At 42.8% G+C, this 21,351-nt stretch overlaps 3 protein-coding genes across 3 annotated transcripts; all 3 read right to left on the reverse strand.

Moving 5' to 3' along the window:
* Window positions 1–1,447: 1,447 nt before the first annotated feature.
* Window positions 1,448–6,057, reverse strand: M430DRAFT_139291 (hypothetical protein). The gene is made up of 4 exons (XM_024862599.1): window positions 5,636–6,057; window positions 3,426–5,508; window positions 2,377–3,143; window positions 1,448–2,307 (listed from the first exon to the last, which is right to left on the reverse strand). The coding sequence occupies exons 1-4, from the start codon at window positions 5,697–5,699 to the stop codon at window positions 1,700–1,702; spliced, it is 3,522 nt and encodes a 1,173-aa protein (XP_024721886.1). The 5' UTR covers window positions 5,700–6,057; the 3' UTR covers window positions 1,448–1,699.
* A 501-nt stretch (window positions 6,058–6,558) lies between these two features.
* On the reverse strand, window positions 6,559–7,604 carry M430DRAFT_18770 (hypothetical protein; the record flags this gene model as incomplete). The annotated part of the gene is made up of 3 exons (XM_024863947.1): window positions 6,559–7,414; window positions 7,467–7,504; window positions 7,572–7,604. 3 exons carry the CDS (start codon window positions 7,602–7,604, stop codon window positions 6,559–6,561), a joined length of 927 nt encoding a protein of 308 aa, XP_024721887.1.
* Window positions 7,605–14,797: 7,193 nt separating this feature from the next.
* Window positions 14,798–21,022, reverse strand: M430DRAFT_41913 (hypothetical protein; the record flags this gene model as incomplete). Its single annotated transcript, XM_024867512.1, has 8 exons — window positions 14,798–15,387; window positions 15,444–16,132; window positions 16,183–18,075; window positions 18,122–18,935; window positions 18,997–19,201; window positions 19,265–20,495; window positions 20,547–20,642; window positions 20,842–21,022. The coding sequence occupies 8 exons, from the start codon at window positions 21,020–21,022 to the stop codon at window positions 14,965–14,967; spliced, it is 5,532 nt and encodes a 1,843-aa protein (XP_024721888.1). The 3' UTR covers window positions 14,798–14,964.
* Between the last annotated feature and the right edge of the window lie 329 nt (window positions 21,023–21,351).

Genomic DNA, 21,351 nt, shown 5'->3' on the forward strand with positions numbered 1-21,351 from the left:
TTATCCTTATTATCCGGCTTACTACTATATAGTAATACTAATAATAGTACTAATCTACTATCCTTTACCTAAGCTTTGTCTTTAATCTCTATAATTAACGTATTAAGTAATAAGGTACTCTTTTTACTACTCTTTTATAGGTTTTAAAGAGATTAGTACCCCTTAGCTTATTAAGGAAAGGCTTTTATAAGTTAATTAATAAAGATAATAGCGTACAGGTAGTCGCTCTTAAGTACTATATCTAGTTAAGTAGCTTGTTTAAGTCGAGTTATAAAGGCGTTAATAAACTTTTCTATATTATTATAATCCTTATATCTAAGTAACTAGAACTTATCTACTACTTAGTACTATTAAGTAAACCCTTTGCCCTTATAGTAATTAGCTAGCTTAGTCTATATAGCCTTTACTAAGTCTACTTTAGCTATAAGATTAAGTATAAGAACTAACGAGATATTCTCCTTAATAACCTAGCGCGTTACTATATTACTAGCTCTTTATTTACTATATTATTCTTGTTTCTCTTTTATAGCTTTAGTGTTACTATACTTAATAACCTTTAGAATAGAGTAGTTCTTAGATATATATCTGTTAAGTCTATTAGCTTCTAATATATTAAATATATTAGATTTCTAGGTATAGTAGTTACTCTTACCTTATAGCCTCTTACTACTTACAAGCGTAGTTAAGTTAGATATCGTAATTAGTCTAGGGTTTTATAATATAGCTATTATCCCTTAGGCTCTATAATCTAGTCTAGAGCTTAGTTCGATCTTTAGGCGCGCTATAATTAAAAACAGGCCTTACCGTAAATCTTAATAAATTAATAGATTAAACGATTTAAATTCGAATTTAGTATTAGAAGAGATCAAATAGTATTACTACTATATTATACAGGATATTCGATCTATCGTTATATCGTAAGAACTATAAATTAAATTAACTAAGTAAGAAGTAATTATATAGAGTGCCTGTATAGTAATAGTAAACAACTAACTTTTGGCAAGTTGCTAACCCTGATTAGGTTAGACTTAAGGCTCCGGACCTCCTAGTCCCGTGACTACTAACCCCACGTGATCAGGCCAGTGGTTTCTTGCAACACTTTCTTTCTTTTTTATTAAAAAATGGAAGAGGTAATTTGGGTTGGTTTTGGTTTTGGTTTTGGTTTAGGTGAATTATGTACATATATGTATGTACCTTATATGTAAAGTACATACATATCTCTTTAAGTCATCAAGCCACCAAGTCACCAAGCCATCAAGTCATCAACAAACAAAACAAAGCAAAACTCTCCTCCTCCTCCTTCCTCCTCCTCCTTCCTCCTCCTCCAGGGAGAGAGAGAGAAAGAAAGAATATAGAGGGTTTTAATTTGTTTCGGAGGGATTAATTATTTACTTGTGTTTTTATATTCAGGTCCGGAGATTTGACATGGCTTGGCTTGGCTTGGGATGGGTTTTATTTGATTGATTGTTTAATTGTTTGTTTTGCTCATCTCGTGAGGATCATTGATCGAGACTACCTACCTACCTACCTAAGGTACCTTATTATACTATACAAGTTGATACATCATAGACACGAGACAAACAGACAGACCTCTGGAATCGACTTTCGACTTTCTTTTCTTATCGTACAACAGAGTCGAGGCAGGGAGTGGAGTGAACGAAGGGAGGGAGGCAGGCAGGGGGGATTTTCATTATAATTATTAAGAATATTCGCGCTCCGGTCCCCTGACCTCGGCTTTGAGGTTCATCTGCGCCGCCTCCTGGCTCTCGACGAACTTCTTCCAGCCCTCGGGGTCGGCGTCGATGATCTGCTTGCGCAGCGACGACGCCTCGTTGCGCAGCTCGTCCAGCACTGCGTCTTGCCCTTCGCGCTCCAGCTTCGCCCGGATCTGCTCCCCGCCTAGGTCTTCCAGCATCGAGCGTAACGCTTGGAGGTGCATCGAGTATTCATCCTGGTCTGTTGGGCCGTTGGCCTCGCCCGAGCCGTCTGACATGAGGATGTCGCGGCGGAACTTCTGGTTGAAGCGGTGCATCCGACCTTCTTCCTGGGATAGGGCTTTCGAGGCTATGGATACGTCCGAGTTGTGGCGCGAGAGGACGGGTCGCACGACGAACTCATCATCTGAGAGGTGCCCTTCGTTAGTGTCAACTAAGGCTTGTTCAGTGTCAGAGCCCTGAGCGTCGCCGCTGTTGGTTAGATCGGTTGAGGATGACGAGGCGTTTGCGGTTGGGAGACGCGTCTCTGGGAACTCGTCTTCAAACCGCTTGATCATGCCTTTCAGGGTCTGGTCAAGGAAGAGGAGACGTTCTGCGGGTCTGTCAGCATCATTGCAGTCTAGGGGGGACACAGCCCGCGGGCTCTGATAGTGATGCTTACGATAATTATTCCGATCACCTGTTCTCGCCTCCTTGACCAGTGCAGGTTGCAGTCGTGCTCGTATCTTCCGCGCGCTCCCCAACAGGTTTTTGGACATCTGCTTGGCTTTGCCACCGCTAACGCGGGTTCTCGGCGCTGCCGTCCCACTTCCTGGTTCTGACCTGTCCGAAAATGTGCGATCCATCGACGGCCGCCTAGAATCGTTGCCACGGTTCCGTAAGCATATACCTAATGCCTTGACCACACCGGTTCCTCCGATCATATAATCTTCGTCAGGGGCAGGCTCGTAGTCGTCGTCTTCGTGACTCTCTTTGAGTCCCTCGACACGTCCCACCAGATGTAGCAGTACCTCCGGCATGGCTACCTCTTTATTATCACCATCATCAGATTCTGGCGTTGCTACCGCCGGGCTAATCTCAGCTACCGGGCCATGCTCCATATTCCACAAGCAGTAAGCCACCACTTGCTTGGCCAATGCTTTAACGATCTCACTTGAATCATTGGATGGCACTTCAATGTCAATGCAAACAATTGTCTTGGAGACCCGGACTGCGGCCATGAGCGACGCGTATAGAGCGCATGCTTCCTCTTGGTTGGCTTCATCCTTTGCATCGGCCAACGCAGCTAATTTTGGATTTTCCATCAGGTTCACGTGAGCTAAACTTGGAGTATCCGGAAGGATTTCTGCAAGGGCTATCGCTTGTTCGGGGGTCATAGAGACATCCGTGAAGTGGATTCGTTTCAGGATAGGCATCTTAGGTAAGTATCTAAGGGTGTTATCAGCCCAGCCCAACCATACGTAAAGCTTTGATCCCAAAGGGGGAACGAGCGCTAGCAGACCGAAAGGAACTACTTTATGCGATCAGGCGCAGGCTTACGGGAAGGTCAAAGCGCAAAAACAGCGCTTGGCAAAGGCAGGAAAAGATTGGAGCATAACATGAGGTGGTGAAGATGACTTTAAGCCACAACATGATTCCATTTGGTGATTTAAACCGACAAATGAGAACAAGATCCTGCTTTGAGAATACGAAGAATTAAACACTACATACCTGCGAAGCAATGACAACGCACTGGGGTCGGTATCGAACAAGGCATGGTTTTGTGATAGATCAATGAACCGGAAGTTCTCCAGCCTTGTCAGAGCAGGAAATAACGCCCATAGCGATTCCGGGTTGAGGTTGCAGTCAGCAAGACTCAGAGCATAGAGATTGCTGCCTTCATTCAGGGCGTCGGCGATCGTCCCCAGCTGGTCCGCCAGGTCGTTACCACCAAGATCCAGGCCTTCGCAGCTGCCTTCCCGGATGTAGCGGGCAACGTGATTCATCCCTTCTGGAGAGATCTTGTTACCTGCAAGGCCAAGACGGCGTAAGCCTGACTTGATAATCCCATCCACGAGGTCACCCAGCTGCTGAGTAGTAAAGCCACATTTGGAGACATTCAACAGTTCAAGTTCCTTCCCCGCTAATCGCTCCGATATAGCTTTGGAGAGAAGGCTTGATAGCTCACCACTAGCCTTAGAGGAGCTAGTTGTGCGGCTGAGAGGGCTGGCTGAAGATTGGCCATGTGAAGGTGATTGCGGAGGTGACTGGGGAAAGGGAACATTTGATAGGTCAAGCGATTTGAGCGACCGACACATGTTGATAAAAAGACAAATGTGCCGCCAGCCATCTCGTCCAATCTTGACGTTGTTCTTGAGAACCAGCCGCTCTACAATTCCACCCTGCCGGACTTCGCCATCATGGCCAAACTTGCGTCGCCTTCTAGTTGGATAATCCGTAGGTTTTGCAGCGAGCAGGCCAGCAAGCACGACCCGAACACCTTCATCAGTCAAGCCACAATTCTCCAGTACTAATTCCTTCACTGGTACTACAGCTAAGTAGTCTCCCAAGGTGATAAAGTCAGACAGTTCAAGCCAATAACCTGTCAGGTCCAACTTGCTGATAACGCCAGGTTGTCCGATCGTGGAGCATGACGCAGTTAGCTCCTCGATGATCCTCTTTAATACCGGAGTCTCTCGCAGTTGACAGCAGCGTCTGTATATTCGCACTGGATCTGTTGTCGGAGCCAATTGGCTTCTTGGCGTTCCCGGTGCTGGAGTACTGCTGGTGGATGTACTTTCATCTTCATCTTCTCTGATGAGCTCAACCGGTAGAGTCCCGTTTTCTTCGGCCATCCTCCGTTTCTTCTCTTTTCGTGCTTTCCTCTCTTCTTCACTACGCTTCTTCTTTTCCTTCTTCTTGGTCATATCCTTCTCGGCGGTAGGGACGCTATCCTTCGCTTCTGCTGTAATCTTAGAGGTTTCTTTCATCGTTTCCCTAGACGATTGCTCTCCAGCGCCCTTGCTAGCATCAGCCTCTTCTTTCTCGTTTTTTACAGCTTCCGGATGTTTCAACGCCACACCCTCTCCCTTTTCCGTCATCCGCTTCAGATCTCTCTTCTCTTTCGTGTCTTCTAGGCTTTCCGTCACATCCTCTGTATATCTCGGCCCACTTGCGACTTCGACATCTACACAGAATGCGACCCGCCTCAGTTTCGACTGATCAAGCTCCGAAATCCTACATCGCTCGCGATTGCGGTCGACATTCAGTACCCTCCGCTCGCACAATCCGTGTTGGACGCCTTTGGCCGCATTAGCTAGGTGTCCACTATGCGACGAGGATGAGGACGAAAGCCTCCGTAAAGCACTCTGCAGGAAATTCGTCTGTCCCGATTTCGGCGGCGCGGGGATATAGGGCTCATCGCCAGCGCCTTTTGTCGCATGTGGCAGGATGGCATTTTTCGGAGAATAGGGCCCCGTAGGCACAGGCGGTTCCTGTGTTAGATCTGGCGATGATCCTTGGGGGCTGCTAGTTGGAGAACTGTGGCCGTGTTGTCCTGGAGATGAGAATCTGGATGAGATGCTCGAAAGCCAGGAATTTCGCCGGGTAGGCGGGGACACGACAGGTTTTGATCCTCCATTCAAGGTTGCGGTCTTCTCTGTAGAGCTAGTCCTTGTAAATCCAGGTCGATTCGGTGTAGGTTTCGAAGACGGCGTCGCCGGCTCCTTTGGTTGGGGGTGGTCGCCATTGTGGGCTGAGGCCGGCTTCTCTGGGGACGCCGGGTGGGGAGGGGCCTGAGGACGGGAATGATGATCTGTATTGTTTCGTTCTTTGTTAGTATCGCATGCGAATTGAGTAATTGTAGAGACAAAGAGAAGTGTATGAAGCGTTGCACAGATCGTTGAGCGACGCGATCCCTGCATCTCCCCCATGCCGCTTACCTTTCTGTGAGCTATTTGAACTGTGTGCCATCCACGATACATCCACGCCATGTACAGACTCCATCGCAGGACCAGACCTTTCGAGAGACAATGGATGCGTGCCGACAGACTGTCGAGACAGGATGATGCCGGCGAGAGGAGAAACCCAGAACGACTACGACATGAGCGGGCAGTCGACGGGGCTTCTATCAGGCGTGGGAGAGAGACATGGTTGAGTGCCACAGACGAATGCGGTTGACCGTTGACCGTAATAGATGACAGGGACAGAGATTGTAGCACGTTGTCAAGAAAGAGAGAATTCTCAGTGCGAGATAAATTGCAACGGTCGAGGTACCACTGGCGGCAGAGTGGAGTGAGTTGAAAAGGGTTGTTAAGTTGCAGAATGCAGTACAGTGCAGTGCCGTGCAGTTGTAGTAGTCTTCTGTTGTGTGGGTGGGAGAGGTCCTGGACTGACGTCGGTCCTGGCTGCAGATATCCGTCGACAAGGAAGTGGGAGTCGCTAGAGTAGCCGAGTCGCTCCGCCGATAAACAGCGCGACTCCCTCGGCAAATCAGCGTTCGTCTGGGAGACCCCTAGATGTCCCTTTTTAACGGCAGAGCGGGACATTGAGTCTACGCCATTGATGATTGGATGAGCGGTGTAGCAAGAAGTGGGCATGGCATGAGCAGGGCTAGTGAGGGGGGAAAAGCAGTTTTCTCCGTTTTCAGGGTGCTGCAGGGACACGGGAACCAGTAGGAAGGTAGGCTAACAGCAGAGACCATCACGCTTCAACAACTACCTTATGCACGTCTTCTTTTGGGAATCATTGTTTGGCATTACTAAACTTCCTGACGATTGATCAGAACTCCTCATGATGCCATATCCCATAACCCCGACCCAGAGCCATTTTTGAAGTGCAAAGAAGATCCACGAAAGACAAGCGCTTATGCCTTGAGTTCCGCAATCTTGGCCTTGACCCTCTCGATCTTCTCCTCCTTGGTCAACTTGCGGCCCTTGTACTTGAGCGACTCCTTCTTCCACTCCTCCTTGGACTTCTTCTCAGCAGCACCCTCGACCTTCTTGAAGGGGTCGGCACGGATCTGCTTGTGTGCCTCCTGGTACAGCTCCTCCAATCCATCAGCCTCGATCTCGTCGTCGATGTAGCCCTGGAATTGGGACTTGTATCGCTCCTCATCATCATCGGCAAGAGTCTCCATGTACTCAGCGACGTGGCCACCGAAGATGTATTTGCGGAGGGTCTCGGCGTCGAGCTCCTTGGTCTCGATATCGTAACCAGGGAATCGGTTCTCGGAGTGGGGGATGAGAATGCCTCCGTCGGAAGCACCCTTCATGGCACCGAAGATACGGGCACCAGTGGATGTGCGGTGGAGACCGACATCAAGGAAAGCCTTGAATGGGCGTCGGCCCTCACCCTCAGAAGCCTCGGTGAGCTTGTACTCTCCATCAGCCTCCTCAACACCCTCGAACTCCTTGTCCATGCCGAGCTTGACGAGGACACGGCGGGCGATCAGGAGACCAGTGCAGTAGGCGGCAGCCCAGTTGGTAAGACCGTGCTCGATGCCGTAGGCCTTGAGCTCGTGGGCGTAGGCAGCGCAGAAGACCTTGTCGCCAGTGATCTCGGAGGTCACGATCTGCATGACGATGTCGCGGTTGGTGAAACGGACGACGAGGCGGTACTTGGGCGCATTGTACTTGTTCTTGGCCTGGGTGATGAGACGCTTACGGGCATAGTAGTCGGTCTTTCCCTCACGACGGCGCTTGTACTTAGTCTGGTAGCGACTGCGAATGTTTAGAACGCGTCGAGGAAAAGGCAGGTACTTGGGAAACTCACCTGTAGTACGCGGAGTTCTTGACCAGCTTGGTGAAAGGCTAGTAGAGCATCCTCGAGTCAGCAATTGGCATTTCAGAAAGCAGCTCCGAACTTCTTGCTATAGACTCCATCATTTGCGATTTGCCCATTTCGGAGCATGTTGCGCAAGTTCTTAGAGCAGACGGGCGCAAACGGCCTCTGCTATCCAGCGGCGGATGCAAGTGCGAGAGTGACTTACCATCTTGAATGATTGGCCGCACTATTGCTGGAATTGTCGATGTTGTCGTGTGGTTGAAGAGTTCAACTCGAGATCGGGCGAGATATTTTCAAAGTTGTGTGCGCACTTTTCGGCCCCGCCAATTAAGCGAGCAGCCAGGGCAGCGCGGAACAGTTGGGTTGGCGACGACCAAATGAAAGGAACCCGACAGCAATAATGTTGAAAGGTGGATCTAATAGTAGGGTTATGTTGAATATATTTAGATTAATTAAAGGATTACAGAGGGTATAGAATACTATATATATACGTGTACATAAAAAGGTATAGCTAGTTCTGACCTAGTCTACGTGACTAACGTTATATAACATTATATAATACCCCTACTTATATACCGCTCTATATAACTTAGTTTAGTACTCTTACTTAGAGCTACGACAACACCTTTTAATAAAACCTAACCCCTCTAAAACTTAGTAAGAAAAAGAGGGTAGTTAGGAAAGAGTCGGTATAGTAGCCCCTTCTTTACCCTAATATCCTTGTTTCTTTAAATCTAGTCATCCCTTTAGTAGCCTTAAGTTCTCCTTATAGTTACATTAAGGTTTCTTTAAAAGGCGCGTTAAGTCGACTGTCCTCTATCTTAGATCCTCTTACATGTTCGTCTCTAGGTAGGTCTTTTGTTTTGTCTTTATTCTGTTTACGTTTTATAAAGGATCCTTAACTTACTAGGGTCTAGCTTTGTAGTAATAGTAAGTAGTATCTAGTAAGTAAAGTATGTTAGTCTCCTTACTTTCTTTTCTTCTACTATTTTAAGGAGACTCGAATTACTGTTTCTTTTATTTTACTCTTATTTTAGGGCTAGTTCTCTTAGGTCTAGATAAAGCTCTTTAACTAGCGACTAGTTAGCTTAAGACATTTTTTGTCCGGATTTCCTTCTAGTTTACTAATTGTCTAGACTTTACTTACTTAAATGTTTCTACTTTTAATATAGTAGTTAATAAACTTCTACTATATTCTAAAGAGGCCGCGGATATGTACTAGTCCGGTTATCTATACGTTATAGTTGTATATAACGATCCTAAAACCTCCTTAGTTAAGGCGTTAGACTATTACAGCCTATACATAGAATAGTATATTAGCCTAGTTAGGGTTTCTAACCTAAGACTTAGTCTGTATATAGAAGAAACCTATCTAATTAGTCTACTACTCTAGGCGTTCTTTCTATAGATCTAAAAAGTACCTAAAGTTATATATGTTAGAGACCTGTTTCTAGTTTTTTTTTTTAGCTACGTTTACAAATGCTATTAAGTAAGTATGTAGTAGCTATAGCGTATTTCTACTACTTAAATAATAATCTAGTTTATAGTATTTAAAACTTACTCTAATTAGCTATAAGTATCTCTAAATGTCGCTAAATATAAAGTCGTCTATAAGCTCTTCTAATAGTAGAATGTACTAGTTTTATAGTAAGATATTAAGGACTTATTGTCTTAATAGTGTTCTATAGTTAGGATGTATAGTTATTACGTTTAGTAACCGAGAATAAAGTAGTAATTAGTTTAGAGAGGTAGGTACCTAGATATATAAGGGCAGATCCCTTTCTAGCTCGCTTAGTTAATCTAGTTATAAGATTTTTCTAGCCCTCCTTCCCTTTTTTGTTTTCTAACCTTATAGCTCTATGCCCGCGTAGTTAATCGTCCTAAAAACAAGGGGCTAGGGGTTCTTAAGGTTATTAAGTCAGATAGAGGTCTTTGTTTTTATATACAAAGTCTTTTATATAAACTAGACTACTCTAATTAGCCGGCAAAAGGTAAGGAACTTGTTATAGTACAGTAGTTTAGTAAGACTATCTACGACTTGTTAGTCTATTAGAACGTATTATAATACAACAGCCCCTTCTTACACTTTTTCTCTTTTAAAGTAATAAGTGATATTAATGTGTTTTGTCTACATATAGAACTAAGGGTTCTTTATAAGGGTAATAGCCCCTTAGTTATTACTATAGATAACTATAGCAACAAGTACCCTAAAGTAGTCTTTGTTAATTTAGGTAAGAAAACCTTTTAGCTAGATAACTTCCTTAATAGAAGTAGTCTACCTAATATACTTAGACTTGTAAGAGGATAGAGAGACAGTAGCCTAGCGCTTAGAGGACTAACTAATTACTTTACTCTTAATGTTAAATATATACCTAGATATTAACTATTAAGTACTATAGTCCCTAGCCTAGTCTACGTTAGTATAGCTAACTAGTAGTAAGAGTTTCCCTTTAAACGTAAGTTAAAGGTTAAGAGTTCTATAGAGATATCTAAAAATACGCTTAACTACTAACTAGTAGTTCTTAGTTAGATTTAAGGAATAGCGGCTAACTACTAATACGGCGTATATAATATCTAGTCGTGTTTTAAGTATAGCGTATATTAGAGAGCTAATAGTAGATTAGTATTAGCGGTAAAAAGTAGGGTTAGCCTTATAAGAGGCTTCTACTAGGACTATCTTTTTTAGTAATGTTTCTATAAGTATTAACTACGGCTTTACGTTACTTATACTAAAATCCTTAAAGACCTTCTCTAGGTAGCCTTTCTAACTTAACTTAAGAACCCGGTTTTGTCTGTCGTAAGTTACCTACATTCTAAGATAAAAGCTATAAGGGCTTAGATTACTTATTTTAAAACAAGTACTTAGTACGTTTTTAAGTTCCTAGATCTTAGCCTTCTTAGGTCTAGCTAATAGTAGATTATTAACATAGATCGTAACTATAATACTGTTACCCTAAAAGACGCTTATATTAGAGTTAAGAGGGCGATACTTAAGGCTTTTTAAGAAGCTAGTAAGTGTCTAATACTATACCTAAGGGGCTTGTTTTAGACTATAGAGTATCTTAACAAGATAGTAGACGCGATCTAATCTGTCCTAGAAACCCTTTAGTTACTTAATAAAGATATTAATGTTAATATCCTTATAGAGAAAAGTAATCTTAACATCTATCTACTTAATCTCTTAGTCCTAGGCTACTACGATTATAAAGAGAGCTTTATAGCTTATTAGTTTAACTATAGTCGCGAATGTCTTAAAATAGTCTTTTCCTTCTTACTACTTAAAGCCTCTTATAACCTATTAGGCTTTGTACTAGACGACTTTACCTTATAGTCCTTGTTTTAGTTTCTAGACCTACTTACCTCTTAGGATACGCCTGTCTTTAGACAGTAACACGAGTTTCTAAGTATTATTCTCTATTAGTAATACGTACTCTTCTTAGGCTACTAGTTTCTATATGTTCTAGCTTCTACTATTAATAGCTTGTTTCTAGGTTTTTGGCTTAAAGGGTTCTGTTAAGTCCGTTTGTACTAAGAAGGTATATATAGCGTAGACTAGAGTTGTAACTAAGAGCTTAAGCTTACTACTATAATTAAAGTAAGTGTCGGCTATTTCTTAGTATTTACTTAGAAAAGGGTAAGTAAGTTACGTAGTTATTAGAGGTGTCTAGTCTAAGGGTTTTATGTCTAGTTATAGATTAAGTACCTTAAGAATAGTTAGAGGTTAATCCTAGGTTTTAGGGTTAAGTTTAGTAATACCTACTATATAGTACTAAGAGTCTAGAGGCGGTTACTTGTTAATATAAACATTACTACTATATATAACCTGTCTGTTAGGTAAGAGAATACAATAAACTATCTTACTATTAAAGCTAATTAGACGGCCCTTAACTACGTAGTTATAGAGTTTTCTCTTCTGTCTACTAATAAGGTTATAGACAGTAGAGCTAAGGATACAGATGTTCTGTAGGTCTAGTTTGTAGTAGTTTAGCGCTTTAAACAGGGTCTTATAGTCTAGGGTACTATACAGACTCTTGTTTAGTAAGTATAGACAGGCTTGTAAGACCTTACCTTATTAATTAACAAGGAGACCTAATTAGTATAAGGTAGCCTTAGTCTATAGCTATAGTGTCTGTCTATATCGTTTAGCGCCTTTATTCTATAAGGGGTTATATAGTACAGTCGGTTTAATCTTAATACTATTTTATAAATAGTAATCCTTAAATTTCCTAAGTAAAGTAAGCTCTCTCTTATTATACCTAATATACCTAATTTTCTGTCCTACCTACTTATACGCGGCTTTAAATTTAAGAAAGAACTTAAAAGCTTAACTTTTGTTTCTAAGTGTTTTAGTAGACCTATACTTAGTCTTATTATAGTAAGTATACCTAAAATATCTTTCCTTATTTATACTAGTAAATAGTATTAGTCTTATAAGGTTAAAGTATATTAGGTCTATTAGGTACTCTCTTAGTTTAATTAGGTAGTTGTATAGTTTAGTAGTTATCTTAGTAAGTATACAACTCTTATAAGTACACTTGTCGTTCTATAAGTAGTTAAAGTTAACCTTATAAGCTACTTATAAAAGTCGTTTAATATTTACTTCTCTTAAGTAACCTATCCGGTTATACTAAAAGAAGTATTTTAGGTCGACTACTACACTATATGTAGTAACCTAGGTTAAAGTAGTTAAGATAGTTTTGTTTAGCTTTCTAAGGTAAGGTTTTTAAAGGTCTAGTAGATAGATATAGTTCTTTTAGGTTAAGGTAAATGTATAGCCCTTAATAGTAAAGGATATTCTATTTCTAATTCTATTACTAGTCCCTTATCTTATAGCGTATCTCTTTTCTTTAAGTTAACTAGTTAAGATTAGGTTAACTCTTATATCTAGTACTAAGTAGACCTTATTTAGGTAAAGGAGCTTACCCTTTATAGTAACGTAGATAGTACCTTTTCTTATTAGTATAACTTTAACACTACTAATGCCTTTAATTAGTACTAGTAGTGTTCTAAACTCTTTAAAGTTAATAAACAGATCTTGCCTCTAGGTTATATAGTTTAAGTAAGCAGAATCTAATAAGAAACTGTTTATTAGTTCTTTAGTAGTAAGTACGGGTAACGTAACGCTAATAGCTATAATAATAGTGTTCTTATTATTATTATTACTATTATTATTAAATCGTCGCTTCTTATTACCTTTTCTATTTAGTTTTCCTTTCTTGTCGCTTATTTTTCCTTTCTTAGCCCTTAGTTTCTATCCCTTTAGTACTAGGTTAAGGTGTTTATAGAAACAGTAATTAATTATGTATCTAGTTATATTATAATAAGTATAGTAGTCTACTAACTTCTTGTTACTTTATTCTATAGTAGTCGCTAGTACCGCTATATTATAGGTCACTACTATAGCTATTATCGCCTTGTCGTCGTCTAGTTTTATAGCTGTTTCTTTTATTAATATCTTTGTAACTAGCTTATTAAAGGAAACAACCTTTAGGTATAGGTCTATAGAGTCTTTTTCTTAAAGGAAGACACGATTTCTCTAGAAGTCTATAACGTAGTTATTATATAAAGAGTTAAGTCTATATATAAATTTTATAACTATATAAAAATCCGACATTACAGTATTAGTATTAATTCTTACTAAGTTAAAGTTAATTTACCTAAAGGCTTTTACATATTTAGTAACAGACTTATAGTCTTATAGTCTAAGAGTCTAGAATTTTAGGGTTAAGTTAATAAGAGTACTGTTTCCTTAGGCTTTAAAAGTATTCGCTAGTTTGTTAAGAATTACTAATACCTTATTGTCGAACTCTACTAGGGTATAGGCGTACGTACTATAGCGACTCTAGAGAGTAGTACAGGCTCTCTTTATACAAGACTTATAGGCTTTAAGCCTTTTCTAGAAGGTAGCGTTACTTTCTTTACCTTCTTGTTCTAGCTTATCGTTTTTAAGGATATTGTCGTATCTAGTAAGGGTAAGCTATTCTCTTGCCCTTTTGTTAAATTCTGCCTAGTTGTTAGATTCGAGGATTAGGACCTAGTATAAGAAGAGTAACTTTAATTTAGTGTCTAACATAGCGACTTAGAGTCTAGAGGGGCTTAGGCTTCTTAGCTAAAGAGATCGTAATAGCTTAGTAAAGGTAGAATTAAGTTAATAGTATTAGCTTAACTAATAGGTACTTTACTTACTACGTTTAAAGTACTTAGACTATATAGTGTTTTTAAGTCTAGTCCTTTCCTTTATTATTTAAGTAGTTCTTAATAAAGGTAAGGCTAGTAACGCGTAAAGTTTTAGATTTAGATAAGGTAAGCCTATCGGCCTTAAGGATAATAGCGCTAGAGTTCTTAAAGTACTTCTTTAGTAAGTTTAATTCTCTTCTAAGGTTAGCCTTCTAAGTAATAAGAATTATCTATATTTATAGCTTGTGTTTTAATAATTTAGGTAGTTAGTGTTAGTATCTAAAAATACAAAAATTTAGTAGCTAGTAAGCTTATAGAAATTTACAATAGTTAGTCCTAACCTCGCTATTTCCGTTACCTTACCGAAATAGGCTATCAGTCTTCCTTACTACTTAGTACTTTACTTAACAAGAGGTTAGGTTAGGAATCTGTAAGCTAATCGCCTTAGTACCCTTCTAAAGTAGAAAGACCTTTTTAGGTATACGCTAAGACTTTAGTAAATAGTTACTATATCTGTTCCGGTTTAGTAGTCCTTAACTTTAATACCTTCTTATCTATAGTTATTTATTAGGTTAGTACTTAGATCTACGTTCTTTTGATCTAGATAACTTAGCTAGTTAGTTATAAATAGTAGAGGAATGCGCCTAGCCGGGCTTATAACCTGTTAAAAGGTAGATCTAATAGTAGGGTTATGTTAAATATATTTAGATTAATTAAAGGATTATAGAGGGTATAGAATGCTATATATATACGTGTACATAAAAAGGTGTGGCTGGTTCTAACCTAGTCCACGTGACTGACGTCATGTGACATCATGTGATACCCCTACTTATATACCGCTCCGCATGACTCAGTTCAGCAAATAATACCTATTCAGCACAATGTCCATCGTTGGAAAGCTCCAGTGTATCTCCCAAGAGGAGTCTGAATACGTATACCCGTAGGGCACCATAGGGCACTACGGCGCCGAACAGCTGAGGCGAACTTGAAATTTGTATCGAATATCACGTGACATCACCTCCCAGGCCTTGAGGTGGTATACCTAAGGTTGGCAAGGAGACGTCAAACATGATGAATCGAGGAAAGCAGCCAAAAACTAAACGCAATAGTCAATTGCACTTTCACTATCGGTATTTTGATTTCCTGTACATAAATAAGCATTTCTCGTCTACTCATCTATGCATCTATCCAAGCACATCATATCGAGAACAAAGAACCCATAATCCACAAAAGCTTTTTCAAGAGCCACGTCCCATCATGAAATCCATCCACACAGAACCTTTCACCCACGTTACAGATCCTTTCCAAATTAGGCCCAGATATCCAAGAATTTAGCATCGAACTCTGTCTTTAGCTTCCTAAACGCCTTGTAGACATTCATCAATTTGTCATACTCCTCATCATCCGTGGCGCCGGTTCCTCCCACACTTCCATTTTTCAGATAATTTTCTTCTTCGACCAGAGCGTCTTCGCCAGCATCCCAGTCATCGACAACTTTCTTGCCTTTTCTGACCACGGGGGCCTGTTGTCTAGAGGCAGGCGTGGTAGTGGCCACAGGTTCGGGAACGCTGGCAGCTGCCATCTCCTCGTCGCCGTCATTCTCAGCTGCATCTCCACTGCCCATCACTTCCAGCATTTCGGGGTCTCCGTCAGAGCCCAGACCGAGATAGAGGGCGAGACTGTTAACAATAGTGGCGAGAATAAGAGAGAAATCATTGAGGACAAACCAAACCTATGACAAATGTTAGAAATATTCGTTAGTGGGGGATGGGAGAAAAGGTCACTGACTTCTGATTTCCCAATTCCATTCGCTGTCTCCAATGGTTCTAGTGATCCATGAATGTAGAAATCCAGGAGATAGGCATTGAGAGGATGCCGAGCCTCATCGGGATAGAATTCAAGATGGGGGATGACTGCCGATTCGAGAAATATGCCTTCTCGAGTCGAGCTGCAAAGGTCCTTAATAGTAGTAAAGTTGTCTCCCAAGCCTGAAAGCGCAACGAATGCAGATCGTGCATGTGGTCTCGGAAGACTGGGGAGAAAATTAGCGGTTGCAGAATTTTTGTTCGAACTTTTGTTCTCATCAACTTCAGCGTGGCCATTGGCAGATGCATGATTATTGACTGGTTTCGCGTCGATTCCCTCCGCGGATCCAACTGGCGTTCTAGTGAATGGAAGACGATTTTCTTCTTCCTTGACATTCTGGGTTGCGAATGTCTTGACATAGCTTGCAAAAATTTCCAATGTCTCTTGGTTATGATTCCGCAGAATATCGGCCGCATCTTCTGGCATTGGTGGAAGGTAGACCATAGACGGGGAGCGCCTAATAACCTCGGCTTGTTCCTCGGTATCAGCCTGTTTGCACCCAAGTCGTCCAAATAAGTGACTGAGGACGAGCATCATTTTCTTCAGTACGGTATCCGTCTTCTGATCAATATTGGCGCACAAATTGTGGAAGTAACCACTCTTGAGAAGAGCTATACAGGTTAGTTGGAAGCAACATAAGATTTCTCGAGGAACGGCATACCGTGGAAAGCAAAACTTGAGTTTTCTGTGAAGTACAAGTGTGAGACACAGTTAGTGAAGTTCACCGGTTCACCACTGGGGCCAAGGAGGTCATTCCTGCGAAGGTATTCAATAGAGAATCGCAGATGATGCAAAACCTGCTCTTTGAAGCTCTGACCGCCAAGATACAGTCTTGGATGCGAAAGTAAGGAGTCGATCGCCTTGACAGCGTATGGCGCATTCTTAGATTCATGCAAAAGGGTTAATAACCGTAGGACCAATGTTGTTGTAATCGGGAAATGGCCTGTCATGTCCGGAAGTCGAGAACTGAGAAGCCTATAGGCGCGTTCTCTGCGGATCCCCTGGAAAACTACATTACCAAGGAGGTCAAACCCACGACGACCTGATCGTCCAGCAGCTTGATGGAAGTTCAGGGCAGTGAGGAACGTTGAGTTACCATTGAATACAACCGTGGCACAGGGCATATTGATACCCAAACTCAGGGTGCCAGTAGCTACCACGACCCTTAAAAAGCCCTTGCGGAACAGCATTTCGACACATTGGCGATATTTTCGATTCATACCGGAATGATGGATACCGATGCCCCTCTTCAACAAGTCAATTAATTCTTCCCGGATATGTTTCCGACGTAATTGATGGATGAATCTATCAAGCTCGGCTTGCTGGAGATTCTTGCGGTTTGCGAAACTGAATTCTGGCTGTGGGGCCTCCGGATCAAATAGATCATAGATTGAGGCCCCTTCTGAAGAAGACTCATCTCGCATACGATCAGTCTTAGATCCACCTTCATCGTCATCGTTGCTTGTCTTCTTCGGCGGCTTCGCAGGCTTCCGGGCCTTCTTTTCCTTCAATGCCTGATACTTTTCATATCCTTCCATCAATTTCTTCCACTGAGGGCCTTCCTTCCATTGAGTCTCGGCCTCAACCAGTTGCGACAGCAGAGTGGAACCAATATCCTCGCATCCACTTCGGTCATAGTGGAACAGGATTGCGGGAAGCGCACGTCGCTTGTGCAACTGATAGAGTAATGGCAATGTTGTAGCCTTCAGATCAAGAGGATCAATCGCGTCTCCATCAGTAATAGAAGACTCAGGTGTTGATAAATCCTGATCAGGCGCTTCGATCGCCTCCTGGGGAGTCAACTCGGCGAGCGTCTTGTCAAATGGCGATCGACTATCTGCCATCCACTCGGCGAGAACTTTCTTCAAACCACTTTCCCAGGAGAAGATGTCTGCTTTCCGGATGCAGGGTGGCAGTGCCTTGCTGGGATTGAGCGACTCGGGCACCTTATACTCACCAGTCTGAAACTTAGTCATTGCCTTCCACAACGAAAGGCAGTCTCGCGGCTCAAGTGCCAAGTCATCCGGCATCCCTCTAGATTTGTCTACAAGGCTGGAGACTGGATGGACAGGTTCGAAACCAGGTAGGCCATCTAATCCCAATCCGACACCGTACGACTTCCCAAGTCCTGCAAATTGGAAGGTCTTCGGGGGTTCGTACATGTATTTGCGTAGGTCGGAATATCTCGTGGAATGCTGGATCATCTTCAGTTCAAATCCAGAAGACTTCTGTGTCTCGGCAAGCCAGTCGTTGAATTCTCCTGGATTCCCCACGGTGGCGGAGAGAGCAATAATTGGGCAAGGCGCCAAGAGCAAGAGCTGCTCCCAAACGACACCATCTTCGGCTTGACCAATCGAATGGACTTCATCAAAAATAATTCTTCGAACTCGTGGTGCCCATGATTTCGCATTTGACGGAGACATGAGCATGATCTGGAGTATATGGGGAACCGTAACCAATATCTGACACCCAGTAGGGTTGTTGACTCGATAATCTCTTGTGTGAATCGCCCAGACGCCTTTGCCAGGCTGTGAATATTTCTTCGAAAATCGAGCTGGAATTGTGAGCATAGCCCTAAATATCTGGCATAGGAATCATACCTTGTACTTCAGCGGCGATCTGATTCACAAGTGCCTTGGTCGGTGCAATATAAACCAAAACACCATCATTATCCGCTCTCAATACCTGCTCCATTGCGTAGAAGGAGATAAAAGTCTTTCCGGCAGACGTTGGTGCTACCACGAAAACACTCTTATTCGCATCAAGTTGGTCGAGAACATCTCTCTGCCAACCATCAGGAACGAAATTAGAAACTCTGGGATCGGGCTTCGCATCCAACATTCGGTCCATATAGGGTCCACAGTAATTGAGCTGAAACTCTGTCTGCGAAACCTCTATCTTTAATGTCTGCGTCTGAGCTGGATATTTAAAGTTGAACGACAATTTTCGATCGGGCTCAGACGGGGTCAAGGTGTTCAAGGCATCAGTAATGCCCACGAGCGTGCTTATCTTGGTGACATGCTGGATGACTTCTTTCGAGATTCGCGCAGTCGAGGTGCATATTGTACGGATAGTTGTCCATATCAACGCAACAACATGGTACCCTTCGGTCTTTTTGTTTGCTTTGCAATAACCAGCCCACCAACTGAGCAATGACTGGAGAATGTAAGTGTTGATGTCGCCTTCAAGGTACGAGGTTTTGGTCGAATCAAGATCGTTCAGATAAGCCACGATCTTCAAATAGCGCTCTTGATCATCTGGAATTGCATCGAGACCTTTCAATACTGTTGCCCATGCTGTGAAAACCTTATCTGACTCAGCCCCACCCTTTCTCTCCAGATTGTCTGCGATCATTTGCTGCTTTTTGGAGAGACCAGTAGCGGCCTTCTTGGTGCCTTTCTTTGCGTTCTTAGACTATAGATAAGTTAGCCTCCATCGTCAATAAGCAACTAAGTCAGGTTAGAAATGTAGGTACCTCCTGGACATCGTCTTTCTTTGATTTGGAATTTCCATTCTCAGATTTCACCGGTCTTGGTGGCTTCTCTTCTACAATTTTCACCAATTGTTTAGGCCCAACTGTGATCGTCTCGGCGTTGAGAGCTTTGCCCTTCGCCCCAGTAAGACTTGCCGCATAAGTGGTCATCTCATTCATATAGAACTGGTTTGTCCGCAATGGATTCCTATTGTGAGTTAGCAATGATAAATGATATATTTTAGAGTTCCGCCAAGCTTATGCCACATACCGCCATTTCGAAACCGTCTGAGTTGGTGCTTGCTTTTGGGTGAGGGGTCTTCGGTGTTTCTGAAAATACGACGGCTCCCTGTAGGGCTTCATAGCTTTCATTCGGGCTGGAAACGAGGTATCAGTAGTGATATTAATACATTCCAAATGCTTGTCGAAGACCGGGTTGGAGAATGGCAGGACTGCTAATTCTTCTGGCACAGGTTTAGAATCATCGTCTGTCGCGACGGCTCTTGAGAATTCCAATTCGTCACTTCTTTGTAATGAAAGATCCTTATTTACGAGTTGCTTCACTAGGCGTGAGAGAATTTCCCAGTCCTTCCGAACTGGTTGGGGCATAACTCCTTGAAGCGAATCGTTGCACAGGGCTTGGATGACAACTCGGAATAATCGCCCGTCCACGAGATCCATGATATCACACTCAATTTCCTTGCTTTCCAATAAGTCATTCCATGTCTGATCTTTCAAAACATGTTGAGATATGGCCGAAAAGACTGATAGAAAATCAACGAGTCCTTCTTCGAAAATGGGATCAAAACCTATCAGAGGCATTCTTCTCTGTGAGATGGGAATATGTCTCAGAATGATACTGTGCAACAGGAAAGCTGATGCCATAAACACATTACAACTTTGTTGCCTGAACATCTCGCACACGGTATAAACTGCCAGGGAGAAGCTCTCACTAGATCCCGCTTCCTTTATAGCGAGTGAAAGTTGTTCGAGATTGATATCTCCAAAGGATGCTTCAGCCTCTTCGTCTTCATCCTCTTGAATTTTTTCCAATGCCGATCGAGTTTCGGTAGTCTCGTGTATGAAAAATTGCTTGGTCGAGAGCTCAAGTCTGCTTGGGAGACTTAAGCTCTCTACAATCATCGTGAAGACCTTCGAATCTCTGAACTCGATTCGGTTGATTAAAGCAACGTTTAGCTTACGGGTGTTAAACCACCAGATCAACCCCCTGAGCAAAGTCTTGGCTTCTTCATCTCCAGGTACCCGGTCACCTTCACCTGCCATTGGTGCCCCGTCGTGGGACATGACAAAGTGAATCGGGAATTTATGAAGATACTCCTTGAATTCCTGACTTTCCAATGAAGGAAAAGTGTGGAGCTCCACATCATGCTGCGAAGATGGCAGACGGATGCTCAGATGACGCTTGATGACTTCTCGAGCCAATAAATAACGCGATCTGAGAGTGTGTCGCAATCCATTGGGAATACATAGATTCGCATTTTCTAGATGACCCCTTAGAAGGGGCTTGGCCCAAGAAATGGGGAGGAACCTACCTTCGAAAAACACGACATGGAATTGGCAATGCCTCTTGACCAGATTTTCTAGGAATTTCTCCACTGCATATACTGCGTGGAGTAGTTGAAAGCCACCTGAACATATTAGCATAAATGTTTTTGGGAGAGATGTTGAATCTCGTGGGTGGAATCTGAGTTCAGCGCATTGGAACCAGATCACGATGGTGATGGGCCAACGATCAGAGGCATTGGAATCCAGGCGGTTAATTATTAATCCAGGCGTGCCAGCACAGCAGGGAGAAGACAAAGAGATTAGGAGACGAGTGAAATTTACCCTCAAAATCTATCCTCTTATCTTCGAAGCATTCTCGAAGAAGAGAATCGCCCTCGATGAGGAACAGTTCCTTTCCCGCATAGTCACCGACGAGATCAATCCACAGCGTCCTCGACTTGGCGTACCAACTCTTGACGTCTACGGTGCTTGCCACCGGACTTTCGTCCAAGACAGCCGCCATGTTGGCGGTCGTGGACGGTGTGTCAAGCGACGGCTGAAGTCAGTTCTTTAGGTTAGTAGATATGAGGGATCCCTTCTGTTGAATATTCAGGGTATAGGGGTAAGGATCAGCTTTCTCGATGGCGTTGAGAGCAGCTTGGGCTTTGGCAAGTATTTGTTTGTATTTTTCCACTTTCGAAACCAGTTGTGGGCGGTGAACAAGGCGGCATTATCTACGCGACGAGTCACGTGGGGAAATCACTCTCTTTTCCCTTTTACCCCGTTGACTTCGCACTGCATCTCGTCAAATGCATCATCAATCAACATGTCATGGCCTTGATTTATATGGCT

Source organism: Amorphotheca resinae, assembly GCF_003019875.1.
Source record: "Amorphotheca resinae ATCC 22711 unplaced genomic scaffold M430scaffold_5, whole genome shotgun sequence".
In the NCBI taxonomy this organism is placed as follows: Eukaryota; Fungi; Ascomycota; class Leotiomycetes; order Helotiales; family Amorphothecaceae; genus Amorphotheca; species Amorphotheca resinae.

Coding starts and splice junctions, on each gene's coding strand:
- M430DRAFT_139291 (XM_024862599.1), bottom strand. CDS start 5,699: ATGGAGTCTGTACATGGCGTGGATGTATCGTGGATGGCACACAGTTCA. Junction 3,144..3,425: donor GCGTTGTCATTGCTTCGCAG/GTATGTAGTGTT, acceptor TAACACCCTTAG/ATACTTACCTAAGATGCCTA. Junction 2,308..2,376: donor AGGTGATCGGAATAATTATC/GTAAGCATCACT, acceptor ACAGACCCGCAG/AACGTCTCCTCTTCCTTGAC.